The sequence below is a fragment of the Cynara cardunculus genome, assembly GCF_001531365.2.
Source record: "Cynara cardunculus var. scolymus isolate 2C chromosome LG 1, CcrdV1, whole genome shotgun sequence".
Taxonomy (NCBI): Eukaryota; Viridiplantae; Streptophyta; class Magnoliopsida; order Asterales; family Asteraceae; genus Cynara; species Cynara cardunculus.
This window is the reverse complement of record NC_037528.1, coordinates 5,907,928-5,926,327: the sequence shown is the minus strand read 5'-3', so window position 1 is coordinate 5,926,327 and position 18,400 is coordinate 5,907,928. Positions and strand designations below refer to the sequence as shown.

Genomic DNA, 18,400 nt, shown 5'->3' with positions numbered 1-18,400 from the left:
TGAATCGTTCTCTCTGTCTGTCCATCGGTCTGTGGGTGATACGATGTGCTAAGAGCAACACGCGTCCCTATTACAACACTGTACTTTCAAACTATTTTTTTATTAGAACATTGTACTTTGAAAAATTTACCCATTATAGCATTGGGTAAATTTATTGGGTAACTTTTTAATTTAAATTTACTCATTATACCAGGTTTCCATGCCACCTCATTGTCCACGTAGGATGTTCACATGTACTATAATGATGCGACTTTCTTATTACAACATTGTATTTTCAAAATTATTTTATTATAACATCTACTAGTTCTTATTAAACAATATACTTTTAATTTTAATATTTAGAAACTTTACATGTTATTTAATAAATATATTAAATGAATTAAAAAAATTCTAAATTATTCATTAATATACTAATATTAATAAAACTAGTAGAAGACAACTTATCTAGCTAATATTTTCAAAAAAATATGTGTTTTTTTTTAAAAAAGAAAATTAGAATTGTTTATTTTTTACCAAAAAAATATTATCTTTTAAAAAATATATTATATTTGTTCAAAAACTTTTATTTGGCGTATAAATATATTAAATTAATTATTATTTTTTTGAATTATTTATTAATATAACAATATTAACAACATAATTTATTTTGTTAACATTTCAGAAAGAACTTTAAAAGATATGTATTTTTTTGAACAACATAAAATAAGAAGTGTTACATTTTTTACAAACAAAATATATCTCGAAAATAACGTAGCATATTTATTTAAGAAATATTTTACTATAAAATATTTAATTTGTATGCAACTTAATAAGAAATAGTAAAAAAAATTATATATATTTTAAATCATAGCAATGAAAAATGAAAATCACTAATAATAATTTGAAATATGTTTTTATTTTTATTTTAATTAAGTCATCAAAATGATGTGTCATCTACATCACCTCAATAAAGTGACACAAACAAAAAAAATCAAGGGGTTAACCGATTTAAAAGGTAACAGGTTATCCATTGCTATAATGAGTAAATTTTTTAAAGTGCGATGCCTTAATAAAAATAATTTGAAAGTACATTGCTGTAATAAATAAAAACAAAAATAAAATATTATAATAAAAAATTTATGAAAGTAAATTACTATTACATGCATTTAACCTTTTTAATTATCAGTTTTACATATCTTTTTATTCATTCTCGTTTAAGTTTAACGTATAAGGAAAATATTGAGGTGGGCTTTGCAACTAACAACATAAGCCCATAGCAAACTAACAATGACCCAACCCATTAGCATATTTATATATTGAAAAAGAAAGTTGTACGGTACAACTTCATAAAGCATAAGCGAGGAGGCCTTCAAGTCTTGTCTATTTCCCGCTATACCCTTCATAAACCCCCGAATTCTTTTTTTCGCCAGTCGCCGCCACCACTCTCCACCTCAAGCCACTAGTTTTCTTCGACGCCCCGCCGTCGCCAATCGGAAATCTGTTAAAGGTAACTTGGATGTTCATAATCAGTATATGCGTGTGTTCATATACCGTTTTTGCTAATTTTTATGTCACTTGAACTTATATTCTGTTTGGCGTTTTTGTTTCTACCTGCAGCTATGGAAAATGGTGAAGCTATGAATCCTGAGAGTATACAAAGTACTAATTTTATAATCAAAGTGTCTCATGAAGCTAAATTAAGAGAGTTATTACGTAACATCACCTCAGTTGATCTCCAATTATGCTCAGAAGCGTCAAAAGAGTTTATGAAGCTACTAAGAGGCGATGAAGGAGGCGAAATGTTACGGGAGTATGTACAAACATCGTCCAGCTGTTCAGAGCTTCTACAAGCATGGAATTTACGACAATCAAAGACTGGTTTGTCTTATATAATGTCGTTAATCAATGTAATTTTGAGTCAAAAAGACGGTCTTTATAAACCCAATGATGTGGCTAGGCTTTCAGTTAGCAGGGCCTTAGATAAATTTGCCCGTTTGATTCTTGAAGAAAAATTAGGAGATGTTTATAAGGAGTTGAATAGTAAAGAGGGCAAAGGGAAAAATGCTGCATTGTTGTTGATGGCTTCTGTTGTGAAACGAGGTTCTGGATTGGCTTCGGATGTTGCCAAGAGTTTTAATTTTAAGCTGCCAAGCTTTTTGAAGCTAGCCGAGTATGATAGGAGGAGGAAGAACGAGGAAAAGTTAAAAAGGAAGAGCTCTACAAGGAGGTCATATGTTCGGTTTGCTATGTCCTTTTTAGAAATTGGGGAGCCTAGGTTGTTGAGGTGGGTATTGCAGCAGAAGGAAATGTTTTCTGGGCTTCTTCGTGGGCTTGGGAGCGATGAAGAAGAAACTGTTGTTTACGTTCTATCTACATTGATGGATAAGGTTCTTGTACCTGAGTCTTTGGTGCCTGTGGGGCTCAGGAGTGTTTTATTCGGGAGTGTTACTTTGGAACAATTGGTTAACATATCTGGAAGGGGTGGTGGTGGAGTTGCTACTGAGGTGGCGACAAAGGTCCTGTTTATGGTCTGCACTGATCCTTCTAATGGGTTGATGCCAGATACAAAGGCATCACCCTTTCCATTGAAGGGAAATCCAACTCGACTCTTGGGTGTTATGAAGAAGCTCAAAGCTACTGAGATTGAATTTCACAGGGATCTGCTATTAGGCATTGTACGTGGAAGGCCGTCATTTGGTTCTGCATATCTGGATGAGTTCCCTTACAATCTTGAAGACAACGCAACCTGGTTACATTCGTTATTTTACTCTCTCTCTCTCTCACTCACTCTGTGTATTTTTATGATATTACCTCTCCACATATATACGTGTATTTGTATGATATTACCTTTCTCTATATATGTATATATGTATGAATCTATATATGAGTTTGCCTTTATATGTGTTCTTTTGTATTTGCTTTGATTTATCAAGTTACTGAAGTACTCGCAGGTTTGCTGCTGTTTCATTGGCTGCAAACTTGATCTCTTCAGTGAATGCAGGTTTGTTTTTTGATTTTCTTGATTCTCAGCCCCAGGAGCCACCATCTTTTAACAGCTCTGAAGTGCAAAGTATAATAAAGTGCATTGGTCCACGTCCATTTAACCGAATAGTAATGAATAAAGGATTACTTCATTCCGAGTCTCAGATTCAGCATGGAACGTTACGGCTTGTTTTGGAGTCACTGAAGTTATTGGATTCTCTCTTTTCTGCTCTAAGCCGTAGATCCAAATCTAGCAAGCAAATTGGGTGCAAGTGGGCGTCTCTTATGCAAGATATTCAGAATGAAGTGCAATTGTTGCTCCCTGATCTTCAAGTTTTATTGTCATTGATTTCTTCTCTCAGTAGCCGCTACAAGAGTGAGGAACAAACCTTGAAGAGAGTTGCAGAAACAACTGTTCTACATGAACATAGTTCTAGTAATAAGAAGTTTAAGACTTGTACTTCAAATGAGGAAACAGATATTGTTATCGGTGGTATTGGTTCTTCTCTAGACACTGCAACACCAGGTGACGATGGAAGAATTCAGGAAGAGCACAATGTGGAAGAGTCTGACAATCTGAAGGGTGATGCTATGTTAATCAAGGAACTCTGGGAATCCCATGAAATCAACGATCCGAACATTGTTGCAGAGGATGAGGAATCGTATTTCTATTCTAAGTTGCTTGATGCCCTCAAAATATATCATGTAAGTTTGAATTTTCAGAATAATGTTCATGTTAGTGACGTAGTTAAAGTAACGAATAACTTCTCTAGGATATTGATGTATTAATATAGAATTTACTGAATATCAGGCAAATGCATATTAAAGTAAGGAATAACTTCTGTAGGATGTTGATGCATTAATGTAGAATTTACTGACCTCGGGCAACAAAGTCCTTGTGGTAGGAATTAAGATCAGCAGTTGTGAGAAGTTCTGTAAATAATTGCTATACATGGTTTAACCTGTGACTCTCATTACATGTAAGGGATAGGAAGGAATTAAAATATCAAATATGTTATGGGATGTTGATACATTAATCTATAATTTACTGCATATTGGGTGACAAAATCCTTGTGGTAGGGCTTTTCTTTCTGAGGAGTTATGTAAAAATAGTTGCCATACATAGTTGAACTTGTGACTCGTTATTCATACCTGTAAGAGGACTGGAAGGAACTGGATATAGTAAGTGACAAGACTTTGGTGATCCCCTCTAGTTAGGGGATGAGAATGATCAAGTTGGTTAAAATCTATAGCATTTGTTAATTTTCAATAACTCTGGTGCGTTTAGTATTCTCCACTAATATATTTAAAATAAAAGTGACAACCTTTTCATCATGTGCTTAGAGCAACACTATCAACTATAACCTGAAGATAAAAGAAATGACATCTAACTCTCTTTTTTTGGGATCGCTTACGTGGCTGAGTGTATACTTTTGTATTGTTTTGTGTTATCCTATTAGTGTCCTCCTGCTGACAAGTGAGCAAGTCCTTGTTGCATTTCTATAAACTCGAAACTTAGCATACAATCTTTAATGCAATACAAAATGTACATATGTTGTTGTCATTCATCTCTATCAACCACAATTAATCTCTTTGTGCAGAATGAAGTGGGCTGAATAAACTAAAGTAAATAATGAGGAAAAACATGGCATGAAAAACCTCCACTGACCAGTTTTTATAATACCTCAAAAGTGTCGTTTTGGCTTTCTGATTCATTATTTTATTTGTCAATAAATAAGAAAGACATACATTTTATTCTATAAGCTTTTTGCTGTGCAACTGTCAAGAGACCATTGAGAAGTATACATAAACAAAAAGAGAATCAACGAAAGCTGCCAAAGAATTAGAGATAACACATATTAGGACATGAATGAAGTGCCAGAAACAAAGGCAGGAGTTTGAAGGTTAAAGATGGTGGAGTATTTTTTACGAGCTAAAGAACTGAAGATGAACTAATTGGGTAGTAGAGAATGAGAATTAAAATAGACGATTACTTTGATAAGTTGCTCAACTACATTATGGGGAAGATCATTTCTTTTTCGAATAAGGAGGATTTGAAACCACAACCTGCAAGGTATTACTTCTGCTTTATGGGTTTGGTTTGCTGCTGCTGCTGCCTGTTTTATTAGCATGCTTTATTTCTTTAATGCTGAACTTGTTGTGGGGGTTCAGTGGGGAAGTAGTAGTTGCTTTGTTCACAACCGCTTCTTAAACTTTCTTTCTCGTATCGGTTTCTGACAGTGGATACTCTTAACTTGCAGCGCACCATGCCATCGGTTGTAGAGGGGTCATTTGATTTCTTTAAAGTTCTACCCAACAATGCTTTATCATTACCAACTGTTCTGCAGCAATCTTTATTGTCACTGTTAGTTGAACATATCGGTGGTTCTTCTAAACAAGATATTCCCATCAGATACCCGCCACTGATGTACAAACATCTAATGCATTTCATTAATTTTGTTGTAAATTCACCCGTCAAAGACATAAAAGATCAAGCTTATGTGCTGGCACGGGCAGCCATGTTAAGTAGCGGTGCATTTGACAACAATGCAAGGGAAATTGATGGATGGTTTTTATTTCTTCCTGGGTTTAGCACCAAATCCATTGAAGAGAGGGAAATCGAAACCGTCCAGAACTTGTCTTCTGTTGTCATTTCTTTTTTCTGTGATGCTGTTTCTACGGTTGGAAACAATTTATTCAAATATTGGGATCTTCTCAGGCTTCAAATCATTCATCTGGAAAGTGTTAAAGGTTTGACTTATTTTTGTTGCATTCATGAATCTGCTTGTTACTATTTGCTTTTGCTTTGCATTTATACTTAGAATAGCCTGGTCAGCGGTATCAGGAGATACGTTGGTTTTCTTTTGTAGGTGATGATATTCAAAGGTTGACCACTGGATCTAATTACTGCCATTCTATCCAGTTGCCTTTTTACTATATTAAACCTGTGCACATGATTCAGAAATATTGAACACTTTTAGTTCGTTTTATTGACTTACTGTCTTCTCCAGTGGTGTTGAATATGAAAATTAGAGAATTATTGTACACTTGGTCTATCAAGAACAGGGAGAAACCCAGCCAGTACTCTCCACGAATTTTAAAGCGAGGGCAAAGCAAAGTCCAAAAACAATTTAGACCGGTCAAAATAGCAAGGAAGTCAACCAACTCTGTTGAATCACTGCAGGCTTATCATTAAAATAGTTGAGAAATACACTAAACAAAGTTTTACTGGTCAGGATTATGCTAAGATCGGGATCATAGTGGAGAGAAGATTGACAATTTTAGAAATCCATGACAGTAGAATGATTTAATGCCCAAGGGCTGAGTCACTGGTCTAGGGCAGTCACAAGTGGCTATTCAATGCAGAAAACAGGAATCAGTCACTGAGTTGGCGATGCCCAGGGAGATTTTGCATGCATGATCAGATCTTAACTGCAAATAGGCTGTTTGAAGATGTCCCCACTGATCTATCCCAGGCAGTAGAGGTGTGGGTGTAAATGTGTAATACATATGTGTGATTTTTGCGTTCGAGCCAGGGCACCACCTCTCTACCTCCCCCATGATGACCGTGGGACTGGTGGTGGCGCGGCACTTGTGAGGGTGATGAATACCCTTTTTTGGACTGTTTGAAGATTAAAAACAGTAGAATAGCCTTGGGTTCTCAGATACGTGGCTCTGGTACGTGGTATAGGGAAGGGACTGGAAAGCATATTATTAATATTGAGGATATAGGAAAATAAACAGAGTAAAAAGGATTGGCCTATGGGATGAGATATAAAATTAAAAAACAAAAGCAGGTTTTACGTATGGCACCTCTTACCATATGCATATATGCTAATAAGATACTACTACATGATAATGGTTCCTGGTTCAAATATCTTTTGCAATCTAGTGTTCCAAGTGTTCCATTGTAAGAATTTGTGGCCAAGTGGAAAGAATCTTTCTTTTCTTAATAAGGTGTTCTGGCTTTTGTTTTATTTTCAAATAGCTTTTATAAATCCTGGTAATTATTCTATTATCTTTCTTTTCTATCAGATGTTTATCCTCGGTTCAGTCCTCTCTTTGTTTGTGTCCTGGAGAAGTGCCTGAGGTTGCTTGGTTCCAAGTCAGAGACCTTTAATTTGCCTGAGAAGTCTATGATATCTATGTATGTTAGCAACACCTTGAGATACCTCTTGCAAACTCAGGTATGTAGGTTTACACCCTGCTCTTATTTTTTTACTAATTAGGCATATTTGAGAATACGCATGGATATCAGATCATATGCTCAGTTACATGCATAACATTAGAGAGATCTGATGTCCTTAGGTAGAGGCTGGATTGCTATCTTCTCTGATATGCCATTCATTATCTGAAAGACTTGAAGCTGTTGATGTTGATTTCTGCGAGTGGAGGCCATTAAAAAGTTTGTTGCACTTTTCAAGGAGCATTTCAAATCAAGAAAGTTGCATGCTTTCTTCAGTTGATGGAAAAAGGGGTGTTCTTGATGATTCTTTTGTCAATCTTCTTGCTGAAGTTACAAGTCTAGCGGAGAGTGAGCATAATGCTAGGATAACCACCGCGTTTTCATCGTCAATGCTTTGTGCTGCACCTGGTCTAATATTGCAGCATTTTCCGGCAGTTATATCTATTTCACAAAACCTAAGGGGAGTACCTTTTTCTATTCTATTGTCTATCTGTTTTTCTGAAAGGGGTTTCCTTAACGATATTTTCAAGTCATGGCCTGAGTTGTCGTTTGCGGGCTTAGAAAAAGTTGTCACTGCAGTTCTTGATCAAAAGAAAGGGGATTCTTGTAGCATTGATTCAAGTAACTCTTCTGAAGCGTTCTCTTATTTCCTGAAGCAGGCTCCATTTTATGTGCTATTTCCAGCTATTATAGGCATTGAATGCTCATATTTATCCGATTCATCCAAATTTCAGGACATGCTTTTGGCTAAGCTGTCTAGAGAGATGTCTGATAACTTTGTTTCTTCTTTTCGCCTTGTGTTCTTCTGGTTTCATCGTGTACAATCTTCCTACCGTAATGGACCAGCGAAAGAGCTTGTGCAGATCTCTGAAATCTGTTTTACTCTCATAAAGAGAATGTTGCTGCACCTGTCAGCCGGGAATAATGGTTCTGATTGTTCAAAAATATTATCGGCTCCTGGGTTCAATCATTATGCCCAAGAAATTGCTGAAACTGTTTTCTGCCATCCTGCAGTTATAGGTGCTTTAGAAAGTCCATTATCTGTTAACAAGGAACTTAAAGGCAATATTGTTGAGCACTTGGCAGATAATTTTCTTTGTTTAGCAAGAGAAGGAATTCATAGAATGGATCATCATGTCTTGGAAGTACTAGCAATATGTTGTAACCAAATGTCCTCCTTTAGCAATGATGTAAAATTTCCTGGGGATTTTGGGTATGCAAATAAGCAGATTGCAAGGGTTTTCAAGTGCCTCCTCCAGAAGTTGGTTCAGCTGCTAAAGGACCGCTTTGATCAGTTCATAGAATCTGAAGATCCACTGCCCCTGATCCCAACATTATTTGCTTTACACAATTTGATTCGATTCATATCCCCTCAGGAGCTGCTTGAATTGGTTTGTTGGATGTTCTTGAGAATTGGCCTTAATGATTCTTCTGTTCTGGAATCTCCTAAAATTTCAGCGCTCTCTGTTGGATTAAACCTTGCTGGTTGTGCTTTTGACTTGCTGTTGTGTTATATGCAGCAACCATATGCCAAGGAAGTACCATTTTGTTTTGGTGGCATACAAAAGTTTGATGTTGCTCTATTCGAGAGAGTGTATTTTCATGTAGTTCAGATTGCTTCCTCTTCCGAACTAGTAGTTGCAGATCTTTGCTTGCTGAAAGCTGTTAAGATTGCAAATACATGTAGTGGTCCAACTCTTCTATCTATCCGACAATGCATGGTTGTGTCAAGGATAGTAGCAAGCACACCCATGAATTTGCTTTCAAAATGCTTTCAAAGCATTAGCATGATTAAGGCTCAACTATTGTTTCATTTAACTGAATCGAGCCTCCTTCATCTGTCTTTCTTTGCACTTCCTTTTATGGAGATGGTGAACAAATCTCTAGTTAAGAAAAAAAGGAAGAGTGGTGTATGTGATGAAGATATGGTGATGCTACTGCCAGTTGCTCTATCTTTCTTAGATTTTATCTCCATGAGATATGGGGAAAAGTGTTACAAGCATCTTACAAGCGTACATTCTTTGTATTGGGAAATATTGCTTGATGGGTTCTCTAATTGGAAGACCTTTGTTTCTAGGGATCTATTTCAAGTAAAACTAAACAAATCTGTGCCTTCAACTGTGGAAGAGCTTTGTAATCTTCTCAATAACAGTCTTCTTGGAAGAGCAGTTGCTGTCATGCGGCATCATCTTGTATCAAGCGGGGCCACTGTCAAACGGAGCAAGCGATTGAAGTTATTTGATTCTGTTCTTCCATCTGGTAGTGATAAACTTCTGGACTGTGATGCTGTTGAAATTGATCGTTATTCCATCGATCAATCTTTGAATCTTATTCTGAAGTCAGTCGCGAAGGTACTTCTTTGTAAGATGGTGTTATTTCCCAAGGAAAATATTCAAGTTCTTGCCAAAGGAGAGGAAGCAGATGGAGAGATAGAACTTACTTCTTTGGAGGCAATGTCTAGCAAAGAATACTTAAGAAGTGTATTGTTCATAAATACGTTGGTGTCGACTTGGCGATTAATCGTCAAAATATTCCCTTCAAAGTCAAATGATCGTTCAGAAGTTGAAGGCACAAAATGTGCGTTGTTCAGGCTTTTGGAAGTCTTTATATTCAGGAATTTTATTGAAGTTACTGCAGAGATGCATAAGAATTCTGATAGAATGTCAAATTCTCTGGTTAACCTAGAACAGATTGCAAGATCTTGTCTTCTTCACAGGTTTGAGGATCCTGCAACACTCAGCATGCTTCGAGTTATTTTCACCGGCCAAGCTGATGATAAATCTTTGCATATACAAATTCTTCAGCTGCTGTTGGCTCACTCTCAGTTTGCACCCACCATTCAATCTGCCACTAAATCTTCTAGTTCTCTACAGTTTGGTATCATTTTCAGACCCATGTCCAGTATTCTGAGATCACTTACTTTCAACAGTACGGATCATAATGTCCTTAAAGTAGACAGGTCACAGTCATCTGAGCTGTACATGAAGCAATTGGAAATTGTCAAATTGCTTAGGGTGCTATGCCATATTAGGGCTCAGCTGGGTACCCTTGGTTTTGAACAAGATATTGGGATAAATTCTAAAGAATTGCTGTTCTTGCTTCTCTCTTCTTATGGTGCTACTCTCAGTGAAAAAGACTTGGAGATTTATAAACTCATGCATGAACTTGAAAGTAATGATGAGTCAGGCTCGAGTTATATTGCTGATATGGATTATCTGTGGGGAACTGCTGCTACAAGGGTGAGGAAAGTACGGGAGACAGAGCAGGCCTTTTTTTCTGATGACATGGATGACACCGAAGCTCAACAAAAACGCCGGAAAAGTCAATTCAGAGAAAACCTTCCAATTGACCCCAGAATATGTGCAGCTACGGTACTTCATTTTCCCTATGACAGAAAAATGAGACCAGGAGATCTATTTCCTAACAAGCTTCCAGTTAATAATGCAGAACCTTTGGATGAGGTACTATGTTCTTCTTTTTCTTTGTTCCTGAAGCTTGTTGCGTCCATTGATGGCTCTTAATAAGTTTCTTGCTGAAATTCAGGCACGAACTGCGAATATTGAGACAATACACATTTATGATCCAGTTTTCATCTTGCGGATGTCATTGCATGGTTTGTCGATGGATTACATCGAACCAGTTGAATATGCGAGCTTAGGTCTGCTTGCTGTTGCGTTTGTTAGTTTATCCTCACCTGATGATGAGATCCGAAAATTGGGCTACAAGGTTCTGGCAGTATTCAGGAATGCATTAGAGGTTAGTGTGCTTATTCATGTTTGAGCATTTGCAATATCTGTTCAATCCAGTTCTAACAATTTGGCAGTTCCCTATATATCGTACTGTACCCGGTTCAGAAAAGCAGAGATTAAGGTTGAGCTTGGGTGGAGGAGTTCTTGAAAGATATGCTGTCTTTGGAGAGAGAACTTAGAGAATTTGTAGAGAGAAGAATGTATATTGAGATTAAAAAGAGATGTTTTCTTCCTGAAAGAAATGTTTATTCATAGATCTACAGACTAGAGTGCTCTTTCAAGAAAAAACATGCAACTTTAAAGAGTTTATAGATAGATGAACATACATGGCATCTTAGGTAGAGTGCGATCTCAAATAAAGAGGACATTATGGAGTTTTAGAGAGACGTGGGGTTTTACAGAGAGCATGTATTCCTTGAGAGTGGTAGATGTATTTTATAACTGTTTTTGTTTAATAGGAGTATTAAACACCTTTCAATATAAATTTTAGTCAAGCTGTTTTTCATTAACTTGCATAGTTTACTGTTATACTTATCTGCTTTCATGATGCACTGGTTTATAAAAGTCTTCAAACATGTGAATTTTTTTATGACGTGGTTTCTTGATGCAAAAAGTGTTTGAAAGAGGTCTTATGCAAGCCTCTGCAATTTGAAATAACCAGGTGCAGCCACAACATTACAAGTTTCTTCTTCTTGACTGCATCTGTATATCTCCTTGGGATAAATGTGCAAGCTGATTCATGGTTTAACTTTTTTGCTGTCCTTTTTCTTCTTGTGATAGCCTTTGGTCTTTTATGTGTTTTTATTGATGTGCTTATGGTGCTTATCTTGTCAGATAAGTCAAAAGAGAAAGGATGTAAACCGACTTCTTCTGTTGCTGACGTATGTGCAAAACGGTATAGGAGAGGCATGGCAGAGGATTCCTTCTATACATGCTGTATTTGCTGCTGAGGCGTCCGTATTGTTATTGGATCCTTCAAATAATCATTACAAAATTATAAGTAAACTTCTTATGCATTCACCTATGAATACGAAGGTATGAAGTGTTCCTTATTGCTTTGTTGACTTCTGTGAGTATAGTCATGTGCTACGAACTATTTTGATGTATACTGTCGTTGCTTTGTATACGATTAATTTTCTGTTACTAATGATATTTGTCTTCTTAACAATCTTGCAGATGATATCATTTTTTGATGAGTTCTTCTGGAGTAATTCTGTTGATTTTAAATCGGGTAGGATATGGATGCTTCGCCTACTTTATTCTGGCCAAAATCTAGACGATGATGCTCAGATTTATGTCCGGAGCTCAGTTTTAGAGAAACTGCTAAGTTTTTACAGTTCTTCTCTTTCAGACAATGAATCAAGGGAATTAATCCTTCAGGTAATTATTCGATACAAGTGTCAAGCTTGTTCTGCTGAGTAGACTCGACGATAAACAGATCACAGTTCTGCACTTGTTTACTTACAAATCAATTCCAATATATGAACTATTTTTACTAATAAAAGCAGCATATACTTGGTTCTATAACAGGTGCAAAATCTTCGCAAATAAAGTTTGCATGAGGTTAATTGGAGCATTGTTGTATAATTAAGCAATTGAACCATGGCATTATGACTACTACTGACAAGTTCTAAGAGAACTTGTTTCCCAACTTCTAACCTTGTATTAAGAAAAAGTTGTCATGTCTTAGTAATCCATGCAGGAATCTCCAACCACTTGTCTCATCAGTGGATCTTAAGTTTTCGCTGTGAATTTCTTCAATCATCTTACTGGGTGGACCAACTTAGTACTGTGTGAATCCTTGGTCTTTCTTACAACTTATGCTATCTTAGCAACTTTTGTCCAGTTTAATTGCAAGAATAGTAAGATATAGTAGCCTTTTGGAAGACAATCTGTATATGATCCCGTCTTGCTACATTAATAATCATCTGAAAGCTTTTTAAATTTCAACTGCATCTAGAGCTTCAACGTTAATGTTGCTGTGGACTTAATCATCTTTTCTCTCCTCTACTCTGGTCATTGAAACTTCCCCCTGCAGATGTCAAGGTGCATCAGCTTGGCTTCTAACCACCCTGTGAAATCTGTCAAATTCTTATTCACTAGTAGATAATGTTACTTAAATTCCCCATACGGTATAGGATTGTTTTGTATGCAAAAAGGGAAAAGGTTGGGAACTATTGTACCCAAACATGATGAGGATCGTAGGATTAGGGCAAGACAGTTGTATTTCTGTGAAATCCATATTTTGACATTTTCTGTGTGTCTATCTCTGTTCCTCTCCCTTTTATATTCAATACCTTGGAACTCATAAGCCTGCAGCAAATTACATGTTGCAGCTGGCCTTTAGACATCATTCTGATGATTACAAGTTCAGCAACTTATGACCTTTCAGCTTTGTTTCTTCACTTGATATTAAGTCTCTCATCTACCAAGGTTATGAATTCGTCTTTTTTTCTGGGTATCTAGCCCCTTCCTAACCCATTTATCATGACTTTATCTTTCTTAATTGCAGTTGTAAGATGCAACTCCAATCTAGCCTGCTAGTGTACCATTAAATTTGCAACTAGTTAAATTTGTGCTAGTTCACCTCTGCATGCTCTCAATCTAGTCGTGGTGCCTGTGGTCAGAGAAGTCTTGATTCTTTGATGTAATTATTAAGCTGTCTTGTTCTTGCTTAAGCTTTTAAATCTATGACATGACTTCTTAAAACCATCTTGTGACTATGCTCCAGATGATTGCTAAAGAATGAAACCTAATTGTCTTTGTATTCTGTAGTAGAGTAAGCCAGGATGCATTTGTTTACTGTGCATTTGTTTACTGTGTATTTACTGTGTATTTACATGACTTATGTATAAATTTTTTGGTTCATGTACAGGTGAAGTTTATTGGTGTTTAATCTAAACTGTGCTTTAGTTCTGGTACCATCGTCACTCACTTATGGTACATTATTTGTGTGCTGCAGATTGTGAAGAAGGTCGTTAAATTTGATAAGACGTCTAGATATTTAATTGAGCACTGTGGTGTAATTTCATGGTTGTCATCTCTTATTTCAAATTTCTGTGGAAGTACATACCAAGAAAAGAGGGGTGGTTTACTGGCCCAACTTGCAGTAATACTGGAGGTAACAACTTTATTTTAGAATTTGTAGTGTTAAATTTCAGCAGAGGATTTGTTTGTGTGTGTTCTTCTTAGAAAATCTTTTCCCTCCCAATTTCCTACACTAGTTCAAGTGTCCTTTAAGTTTGCAAACAGATTGTTTCATGAACTGAAAAAGTGGATGAATGGACTTGCTTAACTGCTGTACACCTGCTAGTGAACCTGATCTTGGGTATAAGCTGTTATGTTATTCACAAGGGTCATGCTTATTTATGAAATATGAATTAGGAGCTTTAATTGGACATGGTGTGAGGTTGCTTGCCGGTGGATATGACCATCCATTGAACTGGAGGAATGTGAGACGAGCGTCAGAGTGAGTTGAGTGAGGAAGTGAGGGCCCTGAGCCGGACAGGAGAGACACTCTTTAAAGTTAATAGAAGACAAGCATTGGTTCCGTTTCTTTTTCTTTGTGATAAACTGGAGAAATGAGACGTAGCGCCTTATCTGAATGTACACTAGAAAGAAATATAGACACACAATATGCAGATTCCATCAGTCGTTTGCAAGATTACTTTTGGTAATTAGAAAAATTGTGTTCTTCAACATGCATCCCATGGAATAGTGAAGTTTTTTTTGTAAGGGTGTCCGGGCCAAAGCCCGACTAATCCCCGGCAAATTTGGAGGCTAAACAAGGCCCCACTTAAATGTCCCCAACACTTCCCTCCCAGGGCTCGAACTCGGGTTCATGACTATGCCATGCCCAAGCCTTTACCACTAGGCTGGAAGGTCTTTGACTGGAATAGTGAAGTTGCCTGTCAAGATTTCTGTTTAGCGCTCCCTCCTTCCAAAAGTAAATGTCCTGTCTTTTCAATGCTATACTTGGTACCTCACAAGTAAATTTAAACTTAGTATGAATTATTTTATTTGTTTTGCTATTATCTTCTAGTGAAGTACTTGTTAAGTATAGTGAATAATCTAGTTATCAGTTTTTTCAAAATTAAATAAATCGGTCTTAGTTATTAAATTAAATGAAGTATGTTTCCCTCTCAAAAGTATAAGGGGGCGCTTGTTTTGGTTTGGAGTAGTAAGAAATGTTGCATCTAGGTAAAGAAACAAAGGATCAAAACTGAGAAGGAAAGAAGAGAAGTAGATTATTTTTGAACTAACTGGACCATGTTTAAATTCCTCTTTAGAAATCAATGGACCAGCCACATAATGTGAAACTAAATTACTTTAATTGCAAAAGTTTATACTTACAACTGAAGGATGTACATTGCTTTGCTATATATATAACAGAGAGCATACTGATTAGAAGCTCTACTGGGGATGACTGAGAACTATGCAATGGTTGCATATCTAGGCTAATTATATTATTCCTTTCCTGTTATCCTATATTCACCTCTGTCCAGAATCATTTTCTCCCCCAAATATGTCATTCACTCATTTGCTTTGGAATAAAACTTCTATTTGTTGCTGCAGATTCTAGTGGTTGCAGAAATAATTTCTTACATTCTTTTCTACCGCTAACTTGCTGCCTGCTGTTCCGTCTAGGTAGTAAATGATGTTGTCACTTCCAGGAGCACAATTCAGTGGTTGGAAGCACATTCTGTGGAGCAGCTGACACAACTTTCATGTCATTTGTATGCGCTTTTTGCTGATAGCTTTGAGCTTGTAAAAGAAATTCACTTGGTTGATTCAGTTTTGGAAGTACTTGCTTCAACACTGAAGATATCACAAAAGAGGGATGCATTCCAACCGCATTTAACCTTTTCTGTTGAAGGTCTATACCAGTTGTCCCAAGCCATTGATGTATGTTGTAATGGAGAGCATAGTCCTACTGCAGAGTTGGGACTTGAAGTTTTACTGATGAGCACTCCCCAAGCAGCACTTTTCAGCATGGTACTCTATTTTACCAAGCACCCGAAACGTGTTATCTGAATTAATTATGTTCCGCTGGTTGACTGGTTTTTAGGAAACTTATACATCTACACATGTTTATTTTTCAATTGATATATATAGGGAGGTTCAGGGGAAAGCGCAAAAAAAATTAAAAACTAAGGAAAGCCCTAACTCCATGCATTTTGGGAACACAGGCGATTTGCTCTTTCTCTAATCATGTCATGAAAAAACTAGTATGCTTGCTACTGTATGTTTACATTTATTACCAACAGGTGTTCTTTTTGCCACCTGCCATTGTTTGAAATAAAACCTCATAAAGATTCAACATAGAAGTTGCTGAATTCTTCTCTTATCAAATTATTACATGGATAAGTTTCCTCCTTGTATGGGTTAAGATCTTGCAAGAATGATTAGTTTCTTATAAATACAATACTTTGTTTTACTGTAAACATGTATTGCCAGAGTAATCATATTTATCTTGTAGAAGTATGCTGAGTTTATTTATGTCTTTCCAGGACCTGGAAAAGCTTCAGAAGTTCATCCTTTGGGCAGTCTCAATTGCTCTTCAGGCAAACTCATCAACTCATCTTCCATCTGAAGGATCTGATTACAATATTCAATCTAGTCTGGTGAAGGAACAAACCAATGATTCATTGCTATCGAAGCTTTTACGCTGGTTGACTGCTTCTGTAATTCTAGGAAGGCTTTCATGGCAATCGAGAGATGTGGAATCCAAATATAATCTTGATAACTCACTTCCAGAAACATTGCAATCTTTTCTTGAGGCAGAATGGCCAGTGCATGTATCAAGTCAGGCGGGATCTGGCTCTGAAGAACTACTAGCTGCTATTATATATTACCTTCAACAGATTCTTGGGAGGAAATGCGAAGTGCTTCCATCTGTTGTTAGTTCACTTTGTTTGTTACTTTTTCCTGATTCCTCCCACACAGGTATGCTATATTTATGGCAGTTATTGTCATTTTCTTTTTCTATTTATTTTTGGCATTTATCGTGCCAGATTAGAGTCAGTTTGCTATGAAAGTTTATGCATTCCCTTTATGTATTGCTGGATGGCAGAAATTAATCCAAATGGGATCCACTGACCATTTTTAGATATCTCACCAATGGCCACATTTTAGCATGAACATAAGTTAATTTTAGGCATCTGGCTGTTGCATCATCAATGTAATTATTCTAAGAACTGTTGAAGAGATCGTTCGACTTACAAGAAAACATGTGTTCTTGTTGATCGTTTTCTTTTTTTGTCATCACTGCTGGTGAACTGTTGAAGAGATCGTTTGACTTATAAGATAACACTCATCTCTCTTTCCCCTGTTTTTTTGGATCAAACAATTTTAACATACGCTGCTCCGCTGAAATGGTTTTCAACCTTGTTTTCGTCTCAGGATCAGATGCACTGCCTGATGGAGGAAGTACTTTGACGTCGTTGCTATCCTCAATACCCTGCCCTGCTGAAGCTAATCCTTCATGGAGATGGTAATCTCTCTCTCTCTCTCTCTGTAAATCTAAATCTGATAAACAATCGCCTAAAACATGTGTTTTAGGTGGATCAGTCTCCGTTTGTCTCATGTATCAAGCAATTCCTTTTTTTTTGGTTGATGCATAGTGTGACCTTTTGTTTAATGGTATTTTACTATGAATCAAACTTACACTTGATGGTTGAGACATAGATATATGTATGAATCATTAAGAAGCATCCAGATAAGAAACAGTGTTCTTAATCAGAACTAACAAGTCGTAGAACCATTTAGTGGCTCATCTAGACCAAACAAAGGCTAGGGTTTGGGGCTCCTCTCCATAGGTCGTTAGCTCTAGTCTCCTCACTCCTCAGGACCATTTGGAATTTTCCTGGTTATTATCTTGGCCATGTGGGAATAGTCGAGGTGCGTGGAAGCTGACCCTGACCTCAGGTTACCAAAAATAGAAGACCAAACAAACTAGCCCATACTCTGTTTCTTATGGAATAATTTTTCCTAAAGTTGTTTGCCTTTGTTTTTTTTTTCTTTTTGTGATATACAAGGTCATTTGAGCAGCCATGGAAGAATCCTTCAACCAAGAGTTCTTCTGTAGATGAGCTTCAAGCATGCCAAAGTATCTTACTGGTGGTTTCCAATGTTCTTGGCAAGAAGTCGTCGCTTTCACACTTCATCTCAATTCTAGATGTGGAAAATTTAGATGTGTTTAAATGGGAAAGAAATCTTGTTGTAGAGACTGAATAATGTGTTTGTTATCGAGCATAATATATTGCTAATGAGAAACAAGTCTCGTGTAGGCTGAAAGCCTTCAGGGATAGTTTCGAACATATCATTCTTCACTTTTGATTGTTTGCAAACGTTCATCCTACCTTTACATCCTCTTTTCGAGTGAGATATACCATGTATATTTTCAGTTGTGTTCATCCTACCTTTATATCCTCTCTACATATCATGTGTTCTATGATGTCCAAGAAAATGGTTGAACAATGACTTAGGGGCCGTTTACCAAACG

At 36.7% G+C, this 18,400-nt stretch overlaps 1 protein-coding gene across 5 annotated transcripts; it reads left to right on the top strand.

The window, feature by feature from the left end:
• Window positions 1–1,404: 1,404 nt before the first annotated feature.
• Window positions 1,405–18,292, top strand: LOC112510123. Of its 5 annotated transcripts, none has more exons than XM_025115436.1 (14): window positions 1,405–1,486; window positions 1,597–2,728; window positions 2,931–3,666; window positions 5,223–5,712; window positions 6,997–7,148; window positions 7,882–10,608; window positions 10,691–10,903; window positions 11,731–11,931; window positions 12,073–12,276; window positions 13,859–14,017; window positions 15,544–15,891; window positions 16,407–16,842; window positions 17,299–17,389; window positions 17,934–18,292. In XM_025115436.1, exons 2-14 carry the CDS (start codon window positions 1,599–1,601, stop codon window positions 18,130–18,132), a joined length of 7,086 nt encoding a protein of 2,361 aa, XP_024971204.1. In that variant the 5' UTR covers window positions 1,405–1,486; window positions 1,597–1,598; the 3' UTR covers window positions 18,133–18,292. The 5 variants fall into 5 exon arrangements, 4 of the variants coding, with proteins under 4 accessions (XP_024971204.1, XP_024971196.1, XP_024971218.1 ...); XM_025115428.1 differs by having other exon boundaries at window positions 7,270–10,608; XM_025115443.1 differs by lacking the exon at window positions 1,405–1,486 and having other exon boundaries at window positions 2,608–2,728; window positions 2,972–3,666; window positions 7,270–10,608.
• Window positions 18,293–18,400: the final 108 nt, after the last annotated feature.